This window comes from Podarcis vaucheri (assembly GCF_965113315.1).
Source record: "Podarcis vaucheri genome assembly, chromosome: 5".
In the NCBI taxonomy this organism is placed as follows: Eukaryota; Metazoa; Chordata; class Lepidosauria; order Squamata; family Lacertidae; genus Podarcis; species Podarcis vaucheri.
In genome coordinates, this window is record NC_138763.1 from 40,939,482 (window position 1) to 40,961,624 (window position 22,143).

The window sequence follows — 22,143 nt, forward strand, 5'->3', positions numbered from 1 at the left end:
GATTTGTCCATTGGGATTAGAGCTTCTCTTTGACAAGAATTTCAGTGTATCGCTTCTCGGCCTTTTGGCTAAGATAAAATGTAGGAATTTCAGTGTATGAGTCATGTACATACATTAAGTTTTATAAAGGATCAGGCTGAAAGATAGCCCGGTTATACATTTACTTTTTAGATTACTAATAAACTTGTATAAGCTTTTTGTGATTGGTTTTTCGACTCCGCTGGTGTACTACATCATACCTTACATCAAACAGAAAAGTATGATTTATTTAACTTGCTCTATCTACCCTTAGAAAAGCACATTTGTAAGTTCTGATACTACATTTAATAGTTTCACTGAAGTCAGACTGTTAAACATGTGAATACAATCCTTTTTCTTTGCTAGCCCCTTCCTGTACTAGTCCTTTATGGGTTTTATTCTCTTCAGCATATGTATATAACTCAGCATTGCTTACTTAAAAGGACGAAAATGTAAAAAATCAATTAATCAATAAATCTCTGACAAAATGATCGTTCCAGAAGAGAGCAATTTCTGTATTTGAAGGGAAGGTGAAATTAAAAAAGGAATTCAGTTGCAATATTGAGTTTAAGGCAGCTGCTTTCTGAGGAGCAAATTTATGGATTTGAATAAAACCTTAAATTAGTATCTGACTTTCTCTTTATATTTGTAATTATGCTTGGCTCTGGTGTACTGAAATGATCTCCAAACCTTACCTTGTTCATATTATTTCCTGCACTTCAGGGAAAGCTGACAGCCAGGGAGCGTGTTCTTCTTTTACTGGATCCTGACAGTTTTGTAGAATATGACATGTTTGTGGAACACAGATGTGCAGATTTTGGGATGGAGGCTGAGAAAAACAAGGTACCTGGTATATATTTTGCTTGCACTCTTGGGACTGTTTGGAAATATCTGGTTGATTCTAGTGCCTGAGTCTGGATGGTGGATGGTTTACTCTAATAGAATGGATGGTTCTCATCTCTTTCCTCTATACATGCTCTACCTCTGCTTGGTTCATCCCCAATCATTCTATATGTAGTGCTTTAGAGACAGAGCCTGACTTGGATATATTACATTCCCTTTCAGTTTCATGGTTGTATTTTACTTACTTCCAGTTCATTCGTGTTCCAGGTGATGATGGACTTGTGTTAGTCTGTCTGGATGAAGGAATTATGGCAGACAGTTGTTTCAGTTGGGCTGTCTTCTCATCTGTTATTTATAAACTGAGCAAGCCAAAGATATTGTTAAACAGAGATTTTAAGGGAGATTGACTTATGGGGTAGCCCAAGCGCCTCATTTCCTCTGGTTGCTATTTTTGTCATGTCCTAATTCTAAGAATGGGATGCATTATTTGAATTGTTTGTCTGTTCCTAAATACAGGAAAGCTTTTTACTTGGGATATTTTAACCTTACCTTCAAAGTTTTAGAAGGTAGATAAAATAAAGTTTTAAATAATAGATACTGCTCTTGTAATAATGAAAAGGTAGAATCAGTTTTGTACGTTTCAAAATGTGGGCTTTTTTTTATAAAACCAGCTACAGAAACTAATATACGGTACCCTATTACACAGTACTTTCCAGGTTGCTCATCAGAGTTTCTGTTTATCATTTTCTTGAATGGCTCTAATTTATAAATTACAGAGCAAGTTGCATAATTCTTAAATGACACAATTTTGCTTTGACTAGGACTACTTTCTTGTTTTTCTTCCTGTCTTTTATTGATCTTATAGATTCTATATTCTGTTGCTTTTGTTTATATTTGTGGTTGGTGGAGTGTAAATAAATTATACTCAGCATTAAAGGAGAATATGGAAGTCAGCCTGTTTTAAATGATACAAGCATAATTGAAATGTATACTCTGCCCTAAATAAAGAGTTTGATTTTCTGGTTAGCAAATACTTGCTTTGGTCATTTATAAGAATTAGATTTCGTTATTTAATCATATTGCTGTTCTGAGTTCTACATTCTTTATTCTCTTTTGCAGTTCCCTGGAGACAGTGTGGTAACTGGCCAGGGTAGAATTAATGGCAGATTGGCATATGTCTTCAGTCAGGTATTGCTATTTTGTGTTTTCAGTTGCGAACTTTTTCTTTGAAGTTATAAGGCTTCGTTTTTGTATTTCTTTACATTTGCTTTTCATTTGCAGTGCGTTTAGTTTGTAGACATGTATTATGCCTGCAATTCAATAGAATTTTAATTACAGTCAATAAAATGACTACATCTATCCATTTTGGCTATTTATACAGTATTTCACAGCATGTTCTTGGACTATGGAATCCTTATAACATGTAAGAATAGAGTTGCTTTGCAGAAGCTTACTTCTGATACTGCAGTCCCTTGTCTCTTTTTTTAAAAAACAACAACAACAGGGAACTGGTTATAATACAACATTTTAACAAGCGTACTAACCCATTGCCCTTCAGATGATGTAAGGCTGCAACTTCAATATTTCCTGACTACAGTATTTTCCATGCTGCAAGAGTTGCAGGAGTCCATTGGGAATAAAAGACTTGCACTACAGAAACCTTGTGGGATCTTTATATTTTGTACTTGCATTGATTTCTGGTATCACAGTGGTACCTCGGGTTACAAACACTTCGGGTTACAAACGCTTTGGGTTACGAACTCCACTAACAACTATTAAGCTATTAAGCTGTATGTCAGTCCCTCCTCATGTGCATGCTCTGCCTGTGCAGGGATAGATTGCACTCCTTCCATGAGGGTGAAGTCTGTTGATATTTTCAACCTGCTTGGAGACAATTACACTGAATAATTGGGAGTGCAAAAAAGTCTGTTTTACTGGTGCTCAAGGGCAAGGCAGGGGGAAAAAATCTAAGTCTAGTATATATATTTGGCATTCTAAGCTATTATTATATTTGATCTTTGAAATACAATCTTTATTTAGGACTTCACTGTGTTTGGAGGCAGTTTATCTGGAGCACATGCTCAAAAGATCTGCAAGGTAAGCATTTTAGAAGACAATAGTTACAAAATTCTTAAGTGCCTGCAGCCTGCAAAATATGACAATGGAGTGTTTTTAAAAGTATGTTATGCCTCACACGAGTCCTTGCTACATTGAAGTTTCTTTCATCCCCTTTCCTGATTAGTGTCTTCAAGTCTTAAGATACAGATAGATACATTTTCAGAATAAGTGTAAACACTCCTGAATTTCAAAGAAATCTCATCTTATTCAACTCATGGCAGTTCCTTTTTAACTAAGCCACCCAGCTTGTACAAGCCCCCAAATCTTAATAGCCTATTGCTTATTCAGCTCCAGTACTGCTGAATTCCCTCTCTCCAAACATAACCTATTTTTTCATAATGATAAGAAGTCCATTTGTTATTACAGAAGCCAAGATGTTGCTAGGATAAAATACCTCACAGTTAATTCATTCAGGAGTACATTTGAGGTCACAGTTCCTGATAAGTGGTGATATGAGTTGTGAGAAGCACCCAATTTTGACATTTCCTGAATATAACAAATAGTTGATGATGTACTTCTCTTGATAGTCCTTTCTAGAAGAGAGATGTATAATGGTTAAAAATGGGTGGGGCCTTCCTCAGAAAGGTTTGCCCAATACCTGCCTCCAGTTTGATACACCAAAGTTGTTTGGGTATCAAATATATTGTTACTTTCCCAAGATTTTTAGATAAAGTTTTGATCTTGCTGTATTATGGTGCTTTTGTGATCTTGTGTTGTTGTTTTTTTCATTTGTCACACTCTATAATCCTTAAGTGCCCTTTATCGGATGGGACGGGCTTGCGTGTCACTCTAAACTATGGTTTTAAAACTATATAGACAAGCCTCAGGGGGCTGAGCAAAGCCCTAAGGATCTCTGAGGCTCATGATGCTAAATGATGGCTTAGCGTTATGTGTGAAGTAGCCCATTGTTTAAAATGGTCAAGCACAAATGTTAAAGAGAAGACTTAATTGAACATGAAGGTGTATTAATAATAATAGTGCCATGTGGGGGTGGTTGACTGGCCAGTAGAGGTTTATCTGTAGATGTCGTAACAAGAAACAGACATTGGACTTGGATGCATTCTGATAAAAAATGAAAAGAGATCCTATTTTATAATATGATTATTAATTATAATAGGAACTCACTATTTTATGTTAATTAAGCTTGTGGTAGGACTTCACTAGTAAATCAAGAGTTTCTGTATCCTCAGATAATGGATCAGGCTGCTATGGTTGGTGCTCCTGTTATTGGGTTGAATGATTCTGGAGGGGCCCGGATCCAGGAAGGAGTAGAGTCCCTGGCTGGTTATGCTGATATATTTTTGGTAAGAGACCTCTTAGGTAAGCAAGTTGATCCTTGACGCTACAGATGAATAGCCTAGGAGCCATTTCTGACATTCTGAAAAAATAATGAAACGGGAAGCATGAGCAACACAACATTTCTTTTCCTGCTGCTTCCAGGTCTTACGCGAGGGGCCAGGGAGGGGGCTTTTCTCCTTTATACAGGGCAAAATGCACATCTTCTCTCTCATTTTCTTTTCATGAGATGCTGTTGTTTCTAGGTGTTGCTGCTAGAAGTCACAATTAAGGGGGAACAGGCCCTGAAATTAGTATACTTCATTTAGGAGGTTATTACTTTTGCAGTTGCTGTAAGTTACTGTTACTCTTTAGGCACAATGATACCTCCCTGACCTTTCCCCTGGTTGGATCAGTACGTCTTCCCATAAGTATAAAGACTGTAGTGCATATTCAGTTCCTCATTTTAGCCCTCTCCTTGCCCTCTCCTGCAAACAGAGAGCTGCTGCAGCCATCAGCATTCACGAAGCTCTCCCGGCAGCCAAAGGGAATAATTTTTATTATGTGGGTGAATGAACTGCAGTAGCAGCATCTCTCTCCTTGCTTGTGAGTACAACCCTGAAGCTAGAAGAGGGCTGGAAAACGGCTCTCCATGTGCATCTGTCTGTACCAGCTGGCAGAAGCAGCAGCAGCTGCTGCCGCCACCAACACATGGGGCGTTCAGTGCACATGGGACTTCAGCTAGAGCCTGCTTCATGAATCTGATCCTGGATACTTAATTCTCTGACATTGCCTGTGTCTTGTGCTTTTCTCCCTTTTCCTTGCCATATTTGTTCTGATGCACAGGGTTTTGAACTTGGATTAGAGTTTAGGATCCCAGTTAGTGGATGAACAATGAAGCTAGAACAGATCGAATGTTATTTCTGTTGGCTAATATATTCCTACAACATACTTCATATTTTTAAATGAAATAGTTGCAAAAGTTTAACACAGATTTAGGAGCGCTTTGGGAACTTTGACTTGGAAGTGGCATAAAATGTGTAAGCAACGGAGATGTTTGTTTTCTTTTACAGAGAAATGTACTGTGTTCTGGGGTAATACCACAGATTTCTCTTATTATGGGCCCTTGCGCAGGAGGAGCTGTCTACTCTCCTGCTTTAACAGATTTCACATTCATGGTAAAGGTAAGGATGTAATGTTAGTTGCCTTTGACTGCAATAATAACATAGTTACTAGGGAATAAGCCGCATTGAACACAGTGGGACTTGATTCTGAGTAAACATGAAGAGAGTGAGTCTTACGAGAGCAGTTGTTTCTTGCTAGTGGTGGCTGACTCTAAAAATGAATGTATTTCTGTTCCTTTAGAAGCTCTGGCTTCTAAAGGAATAACTTCTTTTTTTTAACTGCCTTCTATTTCAGGCTGTAGCTGTCACCTTTCACATCTTCTAATTATGCCGTGTCTTAAATAGCTATTGAGTCGGTTGGCTTTGAGCTGTAAAAATTGTCTTGCTTGGAAATGAAAAATGAGAGAGGATATTAAAACTGGAAATTTCAGTGGTACTGGACCTGCAGTTAAGGTGGCACAGTCTGTGCTGTCTTTTTTGCAAATACAGGGATGCAAATACTTTACTGGGAATCCCATGTACCAGCTGTGTGATCTTTTGAGGATTATGGTTAAATTAGAGTCAGTTCCAACCAAATGCCTTGTTAGTTTGAAATATGAAATTGAAATATTTGGACCTTTTTAAATTAAGTTTTCCTACTTTGAAAGCACTAAGGGATGAAAAATGCAAACACAGAGAATGTCACATCTTGCACCTCATACTTTGCAGTTGTTGTTTCTTGCAGGACACATCCTATCTATTCATAACAGGCCCTGATGTAGTCAAATCAGTCACCAATGAAGATGTTACTCAGGAGCAACTTGGAGGTGCAAAGACCCACACTGCAGTATCAGGTCAGAAATTGTTGTTGTTTATAATTAACATTTGCTCCTGTTTGCAGTCCCCTTATGAAGTGATTGGAGAACAATGTGAAGAACATAGTAGTCCAGTCATATAAAATTAGTCTTGCAGATTAGTTTGGAATAGGCATCCCCAACTTGCGGCCCTCCGGATGTTTTGGCCTCCAACTCCCATGATCCCTAGCTAACAGGACCAGTGGTTAGGGATGATGGGAATTGTAGTCCAAAACGTCTGGAGGGCCAAAGGTTGGGGATGCCTGGTTTGGAACATAATAAAAATACCAGCTGGTTGTCTTTGGCTGAAAATTACACTGCAGGGGGGTGACAGAAGACTGTTATTAGATGTATTGTAAGAGAATGTGTGTAAGAGAGATGGAAATACTGGGGCTGCTCCTGTCTAATAAGCGTCAAGGGGGAAATGTACCATTAGAACTGCCTTATTTGATCCCTGTCCATGTTGCACCCAGCATGCTTCTATGCATGGGGATCCTATGTTTAGCCATAATGGCTCATAGTTGCTGATGTGACTATGTGCAAAAATACTTTTTCTTCTATCTTTCTTGCTAGTCATTTTCATTGGTTGAACATGATTTCTACTACTGGGGGGGGGGGCCTCTCTGCCACATTCCTAACTTTGTAAACCTCAGTAACATGGGTGCAAAACTGTTTTTAGCCTGATGGCTACATTCCCTTGTAACTAACCTTCCTGGGGCTGCTGCCAGTGGTAGATAGGGCCACATCTCTTTCTCTCACTCTCACTCATATACATCCACAGACACAGCCTTTAGATCCATTTAACACCTGCTTTATTTATTTTGCAAAGAGGCTGAAAATAAGGGTTCAGTATGACCCTTGAAATGCAAGATGGAGGGGAACAAGACTAGGATGGATGTTTGAGGTGGAAGTAGATGTGTGTAAAACACAGTTCATCAAATATGACTGTTGAACCGACACTGTTTCTTTTGGTGGACATTAAGAATATCCACTGGCATTTCAGTTAATGCTACGACATTTTAGAGCTTTAAGAGTTTGCTGTGAAGATCTGTTGCTTGTCCTGTTGGAAAGTTCATTGGAATCTTTGCAAAGTCAGATGGATGTTTGATTTTTTTGTATTATAGGGGTTGCACACTGTGCCTTTGAGAATGACATAGATGCTTTGCTCAATCTCAGAGAGTTTTTTAATTACCTACCGCTTAGCAATAAGGATCCGGCTCCTGTCAGAGAATGCCATGACCCTATGTAAGTTATATTTACAAATAATAGATGTTCATAGAATCAAAGTGTGTTTCAGAGTTTATCCCGTCAGATGTCTGCAGAGTTACAGGCAATGCCCATTTCACGTGGGCGTTCTGTTCTAGAGCCCCACATGCGTTGGCAGAGCACCTATAAGTGCACCCCGCCCTGTTCTGCCTTTTCTGTGACATGCTGAGTGATGTATTTGGTAACTTCTGGGTTCGGCACCATATGTGCGTGTACGATCATGCATCTTTAGGACGTGTGTTATTCGGTCTTTGCCTGTATGATTTTCTTGATTTGTATCATTGAAGGAGACACCTATCCCTTTGAACCCATTTAGGAAATAAAATTCCTGGGTGATTTTATTATTCTTGGATAGATTCACAATTAAGTCTTGTGAAGTGGGATGCAATGGGACTTTGGCTTCCATGTGTTATAGATCTCCAGAGAGATTCCTGTTGGAGGTCTGAAGGGTAGAAAACAAAAATTCTCCTTTAACAGCAGTGGAAGGGTATGGTATATGTTGCCGTTCAGTTGATGGACCAGATTTTGGATATTTTCTTTTACACTTCTGCCTCACTTCCTTTTGCTGGTTAACAAAATGAGGCTGTTCTTTCCTAAGTAGTATCTGAAAATGCAACAAGTCAACTAAAGAGAATGGGTTGAATTCGGATTTCCCTTCAATTTTTGAAGGCAGCCAAAATCCAGCAAAAGGCTCTTGGTTGATCCACTCCATGCTAAAATGGAGTGTCCCCTAACTTTCTGGAACAGCTTTTCGGGGGCACAATGGACTGCAGATGAAAGGAGCAATTAACAAAAATTGCCTGCTCTTCTCCATCCTCCAGTGCAAGCAGGACACATATTTGGATCCATCTCAGTGTTGGAGGGTCCTTTATTGTAAACAAGGAGAATAAAGTAAAAGAAAAAATAAACATCTCCTTCATTCTCTCAATATTCTGGAATTGAATTCTGAATTCTGGAATTCAGTCAAATAGTCCTAGGTTGTAGTCATGTCTCCTCACATGAGTAATTTTCTCATATGAATTATGATACGATGTAAGTTTATTCCTTTCCATTCTCTGTGTTTAAAGCAACCGGTTGGTTCCTGAGTTGGATACCATTGTCCCGATGGAATCTACTAAAGCTTATGACATGGTGGATATTGTTCATTCGGTAAGCTCTGTGTACCAGTGTATTACAGCTATTGGATAATTTTGTGTTTACACATGATGCATAAATATCTATTGCCTCTGAGAATTGTTACAAGTTGTAAATACAACTTGCATGTATTTTCTTGTATGTATGCAGGCTGCAAAAATACTGTTATTTAGAAATGTGTTCCTTAGTAAAAGTGGTAAAAGGAATATAACTGGATATATATAAGAGTTCTTCACCTTTATTCTCACCATTTGACAAAAGGTTATGCAACCTGTGGGTTAAAATTGATTCTAAATTGCATTATATCACTTTATCTGAGCAAATGGTCTTGATGCCCACATTAACTACCATTGATTTCACATATAAAGAAGATGTATAGCTTTAATTATTTCCATGGTGTTTGATTTCCATATAGTAAGTGTAAAATATGGTTACAATATTCATTGTTTTGAGAGTCAACTATAATTGGATACCACGCTTTGGAGGTGTTGTAAGTGGCTGAGCTCCAGGGTGAGTCACTGATCTTTCTCCATTTTTTAAAAATAATAAAGATTTTATGTTGGTGTGAGGATCCTTTGACCTCATTCTATGTCTAAAACAGGGGGGCCTTTATTGGTCTGAGGGCCATATGGTCTTGTTGCAAACCCTCTAGGGGCCAGATGCCAAATTTAGGGTGGTGAAATGTCTCTCCAGCCCCATGATACACTCTTAATTTTGGATATTACCCAATGGAACCATAAATCTAACCAGGATCTGTCAGGAATTTCAAAATGAATCTTACTAACATATTTTAATTTAGTGCTGTATAGAAGAGCACTGTCAACAAGACATCTTAAGAGCAGGACTGAATTTAGGTTTGATGAGGCCCTAAGCTACTGAAGGTAATGGGGCCCTTTATATGTCCAGCTGTCCTTTGTCAACTACAAATTGTCACTGTTTTTTATGTTGTATATATGCAAGATGGTAATTGATGGACCTAATAGGTATCTAAAGCCATTTGCACATAACAAAATATGTATTTTATCAAATTAATTGTTGAACTGAAATGCAATTGGAAATGTACACCCAGCTTTTTTCCCCTTTAAATTTTTTTGGGGTCCCCAAGAGAGTGGGGCCCTAAGCTATAGCTTGTTTAGCTTATACGTAGATCCGGCACTGCTTAAGAGCAGTATATTGAAAAAGATTTTTAAAATACTGTTTCAACTATCTTAAATTTTAAATCACCTTTGTGTGATACAGATATCTATAGGAGTGTGTATTTCACTGCTCCGCAACAGTAAGATATTTGAATCTCATTTGTGTAGATCGTTGATGAGAGAGAATTCTTTGAGATCATGCCCTCCTATGCCAGAAATATCATTGTTGGATTTGCCAGAATGAATGGAAGAACTGTTGGAATAGTTGGCAACCAGCCCAAAGTAGCATCAGGTAAGAGGAGGGTGGCAGTGGCTGGGAACCTTCGTAATGTCAATTTATGTTGAAAGGTTGGAAAACTTACATTTGCATGTTGCATCTGTTTAAAACCTCATTGCTGAATAGCTTGATATGTTCTCTCTAAAAAAAATTGATCCTAAGGTAATGTTTAGTGTTCTTTTGCAATTAAGATGAAGGTTTGGCACTCTGAGCATACTGCAAATAGAGTAAAACCTGCTTTACATCCTTGTGTTGTTCATGCTTTGTAAGTACCGCTGGCCAGTATTCAAAGAACCATGAAACGAGATGTGCTTTTAGGTTTAAATAAGTGGTGTGTTGGTGGTGTTATCATAACACCACCATTTCTATTTCCCTCTCCTGGGATCCCTTTTATACACCCACCCACATGTCACCACCTTCTTTCCTTCTCTTCTTTCCTCCCTCCAGTCCATCGGATCGTTTTACACTTTTGGCAAAGTATTCGACTTCCAAGACTAACTGCTTAGATATACATCCCGTAAAAAGAAATGTTTTATGTTGATAACCTTGGTCAGCTGAAGATGTTAGAAATCTTTCGGCATCAGTGAATTATAGGATTAGTCCTGCAATTATACCAAGATTTCAGGCATCTCAGTCTAAAACATCCAATGGTGGTCATGGTTACCAACATAACCCATGTTGTTACAAGATTTATATGTAAGTGTTTTGGTCTCTAAATTGTTGGCATTTGCTGGGGCAAGTAGCATTTTAGAGAATGGAATAGAATTCAGCCGCCATATTGATATTACTCCCCACCACAGATTAATGTAAACGACTTACAAAGCTAAAATGTAGTAATAGAGAACAGCTTCCTGAGAAAAGCAAGAGTACATGTTTCGTGAACATTTATGCAGATTAGATAAACTCTGTTCAGTATTTCACAAGGAGGTAGAAAACGTTCTTTTGCATAGGGTGTGTAAAATGTTGCTGGTGTTGCCTGTTTGGGTGATATCCAACAAAGTCATACTCTGGGTAGACACATCAATTTTAATGAGTATCCCGAGTATGATGAACATTGAATGTCACTTTTTGTATACACTGGCCACTGCAAAATGTTCTTGAAAAGCCTTGTAAGAATCTTGTCTACTTTGTTTGAAATTTAGGCTGTTTGGACATAAACTCCTCCGTGAAGGGAGCCCGTTTTGTTCGCTTCTGTGATGCTTTCAACATTCCTCTGATAACCTTTGTAGATGTACCTGGATTTTTACCAGGTAGGTTTTTCTTCTGCATCCTATCTGACTGAAGATGGAAATGAATTGAGTGGAAGATATTTCACTTGATTCTTCTTACTGAACTGAAAATAGTCCTTGTATTCAAGGAATTGGGAGGTGGGGTTACTTTTTATTTCAAGTGCAGAGGTAAAGCCATTACTCTGTCCTTTGCACAGCTTCCTCCTTCCTGTTACATGTGTAAAATGACATCAGTCGCATTTTTAACATTTATCATTGTGAGGTTGAACATTCTCACAGAGATTTTATTCCTGGAGAGAGTTTAGTAGTGGTGCGAAATCCACTGAAATAAAAAGTATGTGAAAAACACTAGAGAAAGAAAAAGTATTTGTCTTTTCATCCAACTTAACTGCCCTGTGTCATCCTTCTTTAAGTACACAATTAGTTTAAGTACTTTGTATACACCAGGAAGCAGTCTTTTAGATCTCTCTATGGGGGCTCTATAGTTTTCAAATATGAATGAGTGTCGTGGATACAGCTCTTCATGGCACTGACCTGTAAAGCTGCATTATATAGCTTGCGTTTATAGCTTTAGCTCCTGTGCTGGTGAATATTATGGAGGCAATAGGGATACCTGCTCTCCTTAAGTAGTTGTTGCTTGCCTGTGCTTCAGGCGAGTGCTGAATCACGAGGCTGACATTTGTAGAACGCATTTATTGGTTCCATTTAATCACATATAATTAAAACAGTAGAAATAGGATAAGATTTTGGTTTAATAAAAGGTTTTGGCTCAGTGGATCCCTTTCAGTCAAACCAAGAATTGCCATGTAGAAGGTTATGTTGGCTTTGCTACAAGGCTGTATGTAGATCTGTTATAAGAGCATATGAAAAGTCCCGCTGGATCAGGCCAAAGGCTCATCTAGTCTTACCACCTTGTTCTCCCAGTGGCCTACTAGATGCCTGTGCAATGCCTGCAAGCAGCATTCTTCCCACATGAAATTCCCAGCCTCTCTTCTATAGATGCATACTGCCTCTGACAGTGGAGGTAGAACATAGCCTTACCCTCCACGATACCCAGCCTGCCGGTTGATGTTTGATGCAGTCGTGCAGTCTACCTCTACTCTTGTAGAGGCTTTTAACAGCTATCTTAATTAGTGCTGGGCGTATAGTTTCTTATTAAATATCCATTCTTGGATGTAGTAAATTTCCTTTAACCATGTTTTGCTGGTTCCTGTTGTTTTCAGGGACATCTCAGGAATATGGTGGGATTATACGCCACGGAGCAAAACTGCTCTTCGCTTTTGCAGAAGCAACTGTGCCAAAAATCACTATTATCACAAGGAAGGTGAAGTAAAATTGTATTTTATAGTTGCTAGCTGCCACACGCTGTTGAGAATGCATAGAAGATATTTGTCTTATCTTCAGCTCAGCTGACCTCATCAGCACCAGTTCTTCCAAGCTCTGTTTCAGTTTTTTCTATCATAATATAACATCATTTTTTGCTTCACTAATACTGCTTAATTTCTCTAGATACCTCACAATCAAGCCTGTTTCCCCTTAACAAATGCTGCCTTCAGATCCACTTCTAGCCTAATGACTCTCACATAAGTTCTTTTATGTAGAATCTGAATATAACTGCCTTATACAAACACAATCTCAACCTGAAGTCTTGGATTATATGTTATTTCTAGTTTGGGAACACTCATTCCAGGGCTAATTGCCTGATGCCTAACTTGATGAGTTTTAGGCACTAGGCCAAGTCTTTTAATAGGCCCACACTGTTAACATTGAAGCTGCTGCATGAGATTTATCATCTGTTTTATGTGCTGCTCTTTTCTTATGTGTAGTTAGTAATTGTATTCTAATATTGCCAAGTATTTAACTATTTTTGCAAATTTCTTAAATAGTTCTAGGGCTGGCTATGGCGGAGGATAAATATGAGGGGATGTTTAAGGGACATTACACGTTTTGGAATGTAGGATGCTTCCTTATTCAGTCTCAGGCCATTGGTCTACCTAGCTTAGTATTCTCTGCATTGACTTGCAGAGGCTTTCCAATGTTTCAGAAAGGGGACATTCCCACCCCTACCTGGAAATGGCCAGGGACTGAACCTGGGATCGTCTACATGCAAGGCAGATGTTCTGCCACTGAGCTATGGCCCTTTTTAAGATATCAAGATATAAAGGAATAAACTATATAGGTTAAAAAGTCTGTAAGTGAAGAAAGGGAAAAATGAAGGAAAGAGAGAAGGAAAGCTAGGCCATTCTACTGGAATTTGAAAATGCTTTAAATAAGTGAGAATGGATGCTTCATGATAACTATATCACATAATTTTTGAATGGTTATAGTAGGAATTGTCTGCTTTCCTACTCTTAATATTAAGAGACTAACTATCCTGGTATATAAACATAATGATTGAATACAGTACATAACTTGTTGACACTTTTATTTCCTGCTCCAGGCTTATGGTGGGGCCTATGATGTGATGAGTTCAAAACATTTAAGAGGAGATGCTAATTATGCATGGCCAACAGCAGAGGTAGCAGTGATGGGTGCCAAGGTAATTCTCACTTTGTCCCCATTTGCACTCAGCTTACCTGGGTCTGGCAGGTAGGCCAGATTGTTACACCACCCTCCCGCATGGGTCAATCACTTGATGGCATACAGCTTTTTTTTTTTTGCCCGCAGGAGTCTGCAGAAGCCCTTTTCAAAGTGCTCTCTTGCCCAGCACTCTGCAAGCAATGCCAATTAGCTGATCTCCTGTGCCTTCAGATCCCCTTTTGGCTGAGACAAGTTTTTACCTGCTCCACACCTGATAGCATACTACATCAGGTGTAGAGCAGGTGGGTGTGGCTTGGCCAAAATAGCCTTGGAGGCCAAATGGGGAATGCTTGCAGGGGCCTGATTGCCTGCAAGCTGGAAGTTCCCCACCCTTGTTGTAAATGGTTTAATGATGACCAAATCCATTCCAAAGGCCTTTAGAACTATAGGTTGCAATAATATAATATTCTTACATTTTCTTCTTAGGGAGCCGTGCAGATAATTTTCAGGGGGAAGGGGGCACATGCAGAAGCAGAGTATGTGGAAAAGTTTGCAAATCCTTTCCCTGCAGCAACCAAAGGTAGTGGCTTTGAGATTGTCTATTATTGAAATTTCAGATACATAAGTAAAGTTTTTTATTGTGATTTCAGTGTTCTTTCACTTCTTATTTGGGTGTTTATTTTAACTGCATTCAGATGATCATGTATGAGGTTAATAAGCTAATATAAATTAGAATTTTGTTCCTCCGCCAGCCCCTTTGTTCTTCCTCTATGCAGGCAATCAAACCATGAAGTCTCTTAAGTAATCATCATTTCCCATTTCATCTGAATTGAGATACTGTGGTTACTTGTTTAAAAAAAATTCAAAGCATAGAGCACTGGTTTTCTAAATTTTAACTAAAATTCTTTCTTAAGAAGGGGTTGTCTCTTCTTAAACATTGATCTCTGCAAAGCATAGTTACAAAATTGAAGTGTATACTCTAGCCAACTACCTTCCTGGCAGATTGAACATTTAAGAAAGTCAATTCAGGCATGTGGAGCAAAGGGGAATATATTTTCATATTACAGTTCATTGCATTTATTTATTCGTTCTTAGAACTTTCAAAATGTGAGCAAAGGCACAGAATGTAAAGCACTAACAATCAGCTGATCTTCAGGTCTTGCAAAGCCCCTTCTTTGCAAGCACAGACCATCAACTGATGGGCTTGCAAACCCCATTTGGGGGCAGGTAGGTGTGACTTGACTGATATGGAGCCACATGGGGATGCCTGGCAGACCTTCCTCCACCCACATGTACGATGCATTGGTGTGTGTATATATATGTATTACAGTGCATTGTTCGGAATGCAAAGCAGAAATTACTAGGCCACCAATGCTCTTTAACATGTGTTTCACTATCAGGCCCAGATCGAAGCCACTTATTTTTAGTTGTATCCCCTGCTTCTAGACGACTCAAATCCTCTGCCTTTGAGAGCCATGGCATGATTGTTTAATCAGAGCATTATTTAAGATCCCCGATCCCTTTGCTTAGAGGTTATGCATCTGAGATGAGACCTTAAACTTATTATAGTAATTCTGAAGTAAAATTATCTCTGTGTTGAACAGCATAATTTGCAGTGTTTCTGAAGTGGTTTTCTTCTTTTAAAAATTACAAGAGAGAGATGGGAACTTGCAGAATTGCAATAAAATTGTTCAGTTTTCATATGTAAATGTAATCAGAATGATGGCAAATGTTTTTGCAAAGCCATATTCCAGATGTTTGGCTCGAATGGTTGTTTCTCCTCCCTTGCTTGTTTGGAAAAATGAAACATTTCTGTGGACTTATATCATGAAATCAAATATTGGTGATCGGTACACCCTAAAATCCTGATTTATCCCTTTTTAGAGGAATTTGTTTGTATTTAAGTTGATGAATAAGATATGCAACACTTTAGCAGCTCATGGCTTCCTCTGGAGCAGCTTGCACAAAACATCAACTTCGATTTGGTGGAAGGCTAATGTGAACCTATTAAAGGATTATCTACTGCATGATGCTTTTTGCTGCAGAAGCAGTTACAGAGCAATGGGAATAAACTGTCAAACCTGTTTTATAACAGGGTTTGTTGACGACATCATCCAACCTTCTTCAACTCGACTGCGAATCTGCCGTGACTTGGAAGTCCTGGCTAGCAAAAGACAATCCAACCCCTGGAAGAAGCATGCCAATATTCCTCTCTGAATTTGTTTTAAGGAAAAGGGATGATAGGTTGCCAGGAAAGCAGCGGATCCCAACTCAAATCCTGACTCTGAATCGTCGGAAGTATGTGGAAATTTTTATGGATTATATTCTAGAAGGGTTGGGATACTATGAGATTGTAGACAAGGAATCAATTGTACATTTAAGCAAAAGGTACAACATATGGAAGTTGTCACGATATGCTGTAACTTGATCTTTGACAGTCTAAAGACAGAACAGATAATCATACATAAATGTAAAGCCAGCATATTGCAAGAGAAGTCTAAGAGAATATGGAATTAAACTATTTGGTTTCCTTTAAACAAGATTGTCTGTGGGGAGATTATTTGTGGATTAGATTCAGAGGATAATAATGCAAAACAGGATTTAACTCCTGCAAGGGGAGATGGAAATTACCTGCATGGGATTCATCACAAGAAAATATTACAGGATTCAAGATTTTCTAATGCAGATGTTATTCAGTATAAATTTCTTATCTGTCAGATTTTGGTCTCATCAGCTACCTAACAAGACTATTCTCCTACCACAAGAGATTGTTTTAGGCCTCCGAGAGGCTTGTGGGAGACGATTCTCCTTTGTGCCTATGCATAGTACTTCTAATTGAGGAGCCCTTATGCCAGGTAGAACCAAGCAGGCCAAAAGAGGTTCATTCATTCTGGCCTGATATACCTTACATACATAATTTAGCCACTTTTAAGGTAATCTCTGGTTCCCTGTCCTCTATTAAGTATTTTAAGTAATAATCATCAGTTCTGCTTGGGGTTTACTGCATGCTTGGCGTGATAAATATAATGTGTATAGCTTTGTAGTAATGACAATGTAGCAGGGCATGCGTAGCAGTTTCAACTTCCTTCAAACCCCACAGGCATGTTCACTGTGAATATGGTTTGCCTTCAAATCTGCCCTGCAGTAATGCTGATGGAAACATTAAATCTGGCAAGGGTAAGAGCTCTTCTAAATTTGGGTATTTTTGTTTTGGAGAAATACCTAGCTGGAGTAAACCCCCTGCCATTATCTTTAATTTCTAGATACTTTGTCATTTCACTCATGTGGCATTGCAGCTCAAACATCCCATATTTGTTGCTTACTTGTGCATGTGGCTCTCTCATATCTACAGGTTATCAGAGCCTGCAGTGTGAACCCTAGACTTGTCAGTTTCTTTTGCAGTGAGGATTTCCGTTTTGTTTGACATGTTTGACAATTAAAATCAAGGGTGCCAGACTTACCGGGAAGAAAATTAGTTTTAGCCAGTAATGGAGCTTCAGAATCCATATCCAGGACTGAACTGGGATTTGTCCAAGGGGAAAAGATAGTCAGAAGACTGGGCTAACCAATATTCAAAGCCTTTGACAGAAAAGTCGTAATAGCAATAGTTCTAACCCATAATGGACAGACTAGAAGTCCTCCTGTCTTACATGCATAGGTTCAGATGAAGTAGATATTTAGCGCACACAATACAAAAACCATGAAAAGGTAATTTGGAAAAAAATTGGTCACTGTTTATTATATTGGAGTAATCTGTTCCAAGATTCTTCTGTAATTGTTAGTAAAACTACAATAAATTTCCAATACAAACAATTTAGAGAAGAACTATACAAACGGGTATTTATGTAGCCCTAAGTATTTACAAGTCCCACCTTTAAGTCCACCTCATCTCTGCAGAGCTCTTGTAATTGAGAGGGTGAGTTAAGACAGCAGTTGAAACACATTTACAAGTGTGTTGGTAAGTAATGGTTATTAAGCATAGACAAAACAGGGTTAAAAGAGACTATGTAATTGACATGGTTAGGGACAGTGGATATGCTAGAAACAAGAACAGCATGGACTCATAACAATGTATTTGAGGTCAGAAGGAAACAAGGTTCATAAGTCAGCAATATTAATATTCCTGTTTGGTATGCAGAAGGTGGATGCATTTCTCATCTTGTTCCAATAACAGAAAGGACTACCATTTGCAAGCATTTTAATGAACACATTGGGATAATTAATTTGGACAAGACCACCTGCCAGCATACTTGCACCATTCAAGATTAATTGAACTAATAAGAGTAGCAGCTAGTGATGGACAGGACAATATCAAAAAGGCAAGATAAAGCTGGCTGATGCAGCCAGAGAATACTGTCACAAGTTGTTCTAAATGACATCTCCAAGACAACAAACAGGCACCTTACACCCGATGTATTAGTAATGCCAGGCAAAAACTTCAAGTATCAAGGTAGCAAAGCACATGAGCTCTATTAAGACTAGAGCATCTTTGTGACTAACTCCTTTAACCTTATCCACATTTTCCTGTCTATGGTTGGCAGCCCTTTAGGGCAGAGAGATTTTGCAGCAATAGAGCACCTAACATGTATGCTACTACTAAAGCTGCGGGCATGAAAATTAAAAGTAATATTTAAACCTAAGGACATTTGTACTTATTAGGGAACCAAGAAAAGAAAGTTATGACTAAAAGTGGGACACTAAACCACAAATATTCCACTGCATTGCTGTTCCAATATTATCATCACTCAAGTATCAATATTTAGTCCAGGGTTCAACAACCCTATAAAAATAGCAGATGTTCTTTACAACAGACACTCGCTGTTTTTTCATATGGGTTTTCACAATTGTACAGAATTCCGAAGTGTGTTCTATAATCTGTGTTTAAGAGAACAATTACTGTATTGTTTTCCAATGAATAGATTGGATAGGGTCACAATAGAAAAGTTGATTTCTACTTCTAGAAGTTGGATAATTTTTCTCCTTGCTTAGTGTAAAGCTGCTGCACCCTTTGGGCAGGGAAGTTTCCTTTGTCAGAGGGTGAATTTAAAGAGTCCAAAGAGATAACAGTACTTTATGTAGACCTATTGAATCAACTGTGGTTGACATCAAGTTGCTGTACAAATGTGTTGCATGGCTTCTGGACTCTACTGGTAGAAATAGCCAAAAATGCTAAAATCCAGACACTTATCTTGGGTGGGCAGGGGTAGAAGATAAGATCCAGAGGAGCTACAGGCATTCTGTCAATAAGATATATAGGAGACCACATATCTGGAGAGATCTTTTTAAAAATAAAAATAAAAATAAATAAATATTAATTTACACTCTACCAATCTTACATCATGGAACCAGAAGCCATATAATATTTGTCAAAGCCAGTCTACAATCTATTGTTTTATGGTAAGTTGTTCCATTCTCAGGTGTTTGCCAGGTGTAGAGAAAAGTACTTCACCTCATCAACTCAGACAAGGAGACAGACTGTGGAAACCCAACTCAGGTTTCTGTCCCATTTCAGCAAAAAGATTGACTGAATTCTGTATTTTTCTTTCACTGTCAAGTAAGGTCTCACTTACAGGAACTCCCATTTCAATGTGCAGCATAACCACAGATCTTCCAAGTTGATTTATTAAATGCTTTTTTTTGAACTTGTTATGCTTTTGTATAAATAACCACCAAAGTGGTGGCAGGAGAGGCTTGGGCAATAAGTGTATTGACAGGAGAAACGAGGAATGTCTACTGAATTCTGGAGGGCTTTTGTACACACCTATTGCACAATCATGAGGTGGTGGTTCTTTCAATGAAAGCAGGAGACTTCTGAATCCTGTACCATCAATCGGATTCTGCAAAGTTTTCTGTGCACATTACAGGTCAACAGTATCAGCCCCAATCTCAACTCCACATGCTCTGAATCTATTTACTTGAATTACACCTTAGGTATGGGTAAGGAACAGCAACTGCTTGGGGGAAATGTAAGGTTTTAAAGATGCTGAAATGTTTCACTTAAGGGTGAAACATGTTCACTCTTACTGCAGAAGGGAAAACCCTCAATGTCTGATCTGCCCAGAATGCTGGGCAAGAAGCAGGATTAGCACACTTTCAAGCTTCACTATAGGAAAATATTTAGTGGAAGACAGACCAAACAGAAAGCACCCATTTTCAAATGCTTTTGTGGAAAGGACTCCACCGCACATGTGATTTTGAGGAGTTTATTAAAGGAAAAGTGAAGCATCAGTTTTAAATTGTACAAAAGGAAAAAACCTCAAATTGTAAATGTACAATTTACAGAATTACTAGCAAAACCAATCAAGGAGACACATTTTTAAAAACCTATTGACCGCAAACAGAACTGGAAACCCATTGGAGGTAACTTAGTTGTAAACGGCTTTTGTTTTACAGAATTCTATAAGGATCAATTAAAATTCAGTTTTCCATATGAAGGGCTGTGGAACACAAGGTTTGTCTCTGATGGATTTAAACCACCAGCAGCTATGCCACTCTGCCCACTACACTGAAGTGCTACTGCACCATTTGTGTCCACTGTTTTGGGAGAACTTGTACTTTGTCCTGAAGCACCAACTCAGTGACTTTAGCAACTTTTCAATTCCTAAACAACTGCCTTGCTTGAATTATTAGATGTTTTTGGCAACCAAAATTTGAGTACTGTACAATTTTTAGGAGGGGAAATCCCAACTAAGTGATTTGATTTAAATGTTGTCTTTGTCTCCCAAAAGGCAAGTAAGCATTGGCTGCACCTTGAATTCAATAAAAGGACCTTTATGGGAGGTAGGTCAGAGTTATTTTGCAACTGCTATCAAAAAACGCCTCTGAAGCAGGTATATTAGAACTGGGTCAATTTAGATCTGCTTTAAAGCACACTAACATTTAAACTCCAAAAAGAAGACTAGTTTGGCCTCATTTTTACAAATGTTCTTATTAACAGGAGCTGTGCTCACCTCCGAGGAACAAAATCAGTCCTTTAACTACATTAGCAGCTACCAGGAAGAATCATAATATCAAAGCAGAGTGAAAGTCCAGATCATTGAAGACACTGAAAATATCTTAGAACAAATAATTAGCTGATTGTTTTTTTGTTCTGCTTTTTAGAAAATCATTTAATAATTACTCTTAATAATGCACAGTTAACACTGAGAATGTAGCTGTATTCCATTGTAAGCTTAAGAACGTCACCATCTAAGCACAAGTTTCTATGCAGCACATACAGTAAATCTAACTGGCAAAATTAATTTACAAAAATAGCACAAAAGGGTATTTACGGCATGGAAAGTTAGACACTTCTCTATGGTACAGTTAAAATTGCTTTGAAAATGCAAGTGTGACTTCTGTCTCCCTCCTCCCACCACCCCACCTGGTGATTTGCATTCCTCAGGAAAGTTGCTGCTTTTGTACCTCAGATCTGACAGGCCGTGAAATAGGTAGTAGAAACAGCAAATAGATTACTTTAGAACCACTGGTTTGTTTTTCTGAGAATATTTTATTTGCTGGTATAAGTTGCTAAAAATGCACAGAACAAGTACCAATAGAAAATGTGCTGTTTGTGTGTTCCCCTAGTGCTATATAAAATGAATGTTACACAGCGTCTGTTGGAAAAGTGGCTTATGGACATCTCTTATTTTATGCCCTCTTATAAATAAAAAATAAATCTTCTCAGAAGTATAAAATCTGGGGATTTTTTCTTTTCAGAATCTGACTTTTTGGCAGAGATGCATACACCTGACTTCTAGCCTCTTTTGCAAGAGTGTTCCACTCTCAATGGTCAGAGAGGATCTAGAAGTGTACCATACTGCTAGTCACATCCAGTGCGTTTAACAACACTTCTCCAGCCAGGATGGCCTGCTGATAGCATCACTGCTGGTCAATGGCTGACAGGCATAAATTTAATAAAATGGCTAGCTTCTAAAACATAAAAAGGCAAATGTTAAAACATTTTGAAGTTGTACAGCAGAAAAATAAAGTTAAAAAGTTTTGTTTTCATTCAATGTTTTCTGAAAATGTGTAGAACAGTGTTTATTTTTTAACCTGTTTTAATTTAAAAGCTTCTCCCCATCCAGGAAAAAAAACCTGCATTAGGACTGTCAAGGACAGGGAAACAAATGATTTGTAGGTCAGCCTTTCTGAGGTGACTGGCCAATATTCCTTGTTTCATTAAGAAGCTCCTCTTCTCTCTCATTACAAAAAGGAAATGACCTTAATAATTTGGTTAAAAATCAAACCAAATCACATCAAAAATGTGGTTTTCATATAAGCTATCACAGTATATAGGCCTTGAGCTCTAAAGAACAGAGTTCCACATTTGTATAGTGTCTTCGCCAGACTTCAGAACATTGGCATTCCAAATCCCTGGGAAAGATAATT

At 38.3% G+C, this 22,143-nt stretch overlaps 2 protein-coding genes across 2 annotated transcripts in view; one reads left to right on the top strand and one right to left on the bottom strand.

The window, feature by feature from the left end:
- Nucleotides 1–16,313, top strand: part of PCCB (propionyl-CoA carboxylase subunit beta) — a 20,115-nt gene extending 3,802 nt beyond the window's left edge. The window contains exons 2-15 of the mRNA XM_082221834.1: nt 742–861; nt 1,981–2,049; nt 2,902–2,958; nt 4,170–4,283; nt 5,328–5,438; nt 6,103–6,211; nt 7,336–7,456; nt 8,545–8,626; nt 9,916–10,039; nt 11,167–11,274; nt 12,477–12,577; nt 13,694–13,792; nt 14,260–14,353; nt 15,869–16,313. Coding sequence (XP_082077960.1) covers nt 742–861; nt 1,981–2,049; nt 2,902–2,958; nt 4,170–4,283; nt 5,328–5,438; nt 6,103–6,211; nt 7,336–7,456; nt 8,545–8,626; nt 9,916–10,039; nt 11,167–11,274; nt 12,477–12,577; nt 13,694–13,792; nt 14,260–14,353; nt 15,869–15,990 — 1,431 coding nt within the window. The 3' untranslated portion in view covers nt 15,991–16,313. The remainder of the gene's footprint in view (nt 1–741; nt 862–1,980; nt 2,050–2,901; nt 2,959–4,169; nt 4,284–5,327; nt 5,439–6,102; nt 6,212–7,335; nt 7,457–8,544; nt 8,627–9,915; nt 10,040–11,166; nt 11,275–12,476; nt 12,578–13,693; nt 13,793–14,259; nt 14,354–15,868) is intronic.
- A 3,649-nt stretch (nt 16,314–19,962) lies between these two features.
- The window catches only part of STAG1 (STAG1 cohesin complex component), a 103,989-nt gene continuing 101,808 nt past the window's right edge, over nt 19,963–22,143 (bottom strand). The window contains exon 34 of the mRNA XM_082221711.1: nt 19,963–22,128. Coding sequence (XP_082077837.1) covers nt 22,105–22,128 — 24 coding nt within the window. The 3' untranslated portion in view covers nt 19,963–22,104. The remainder of the gene's footprint in view (nt 22,129–22,143) is intronic.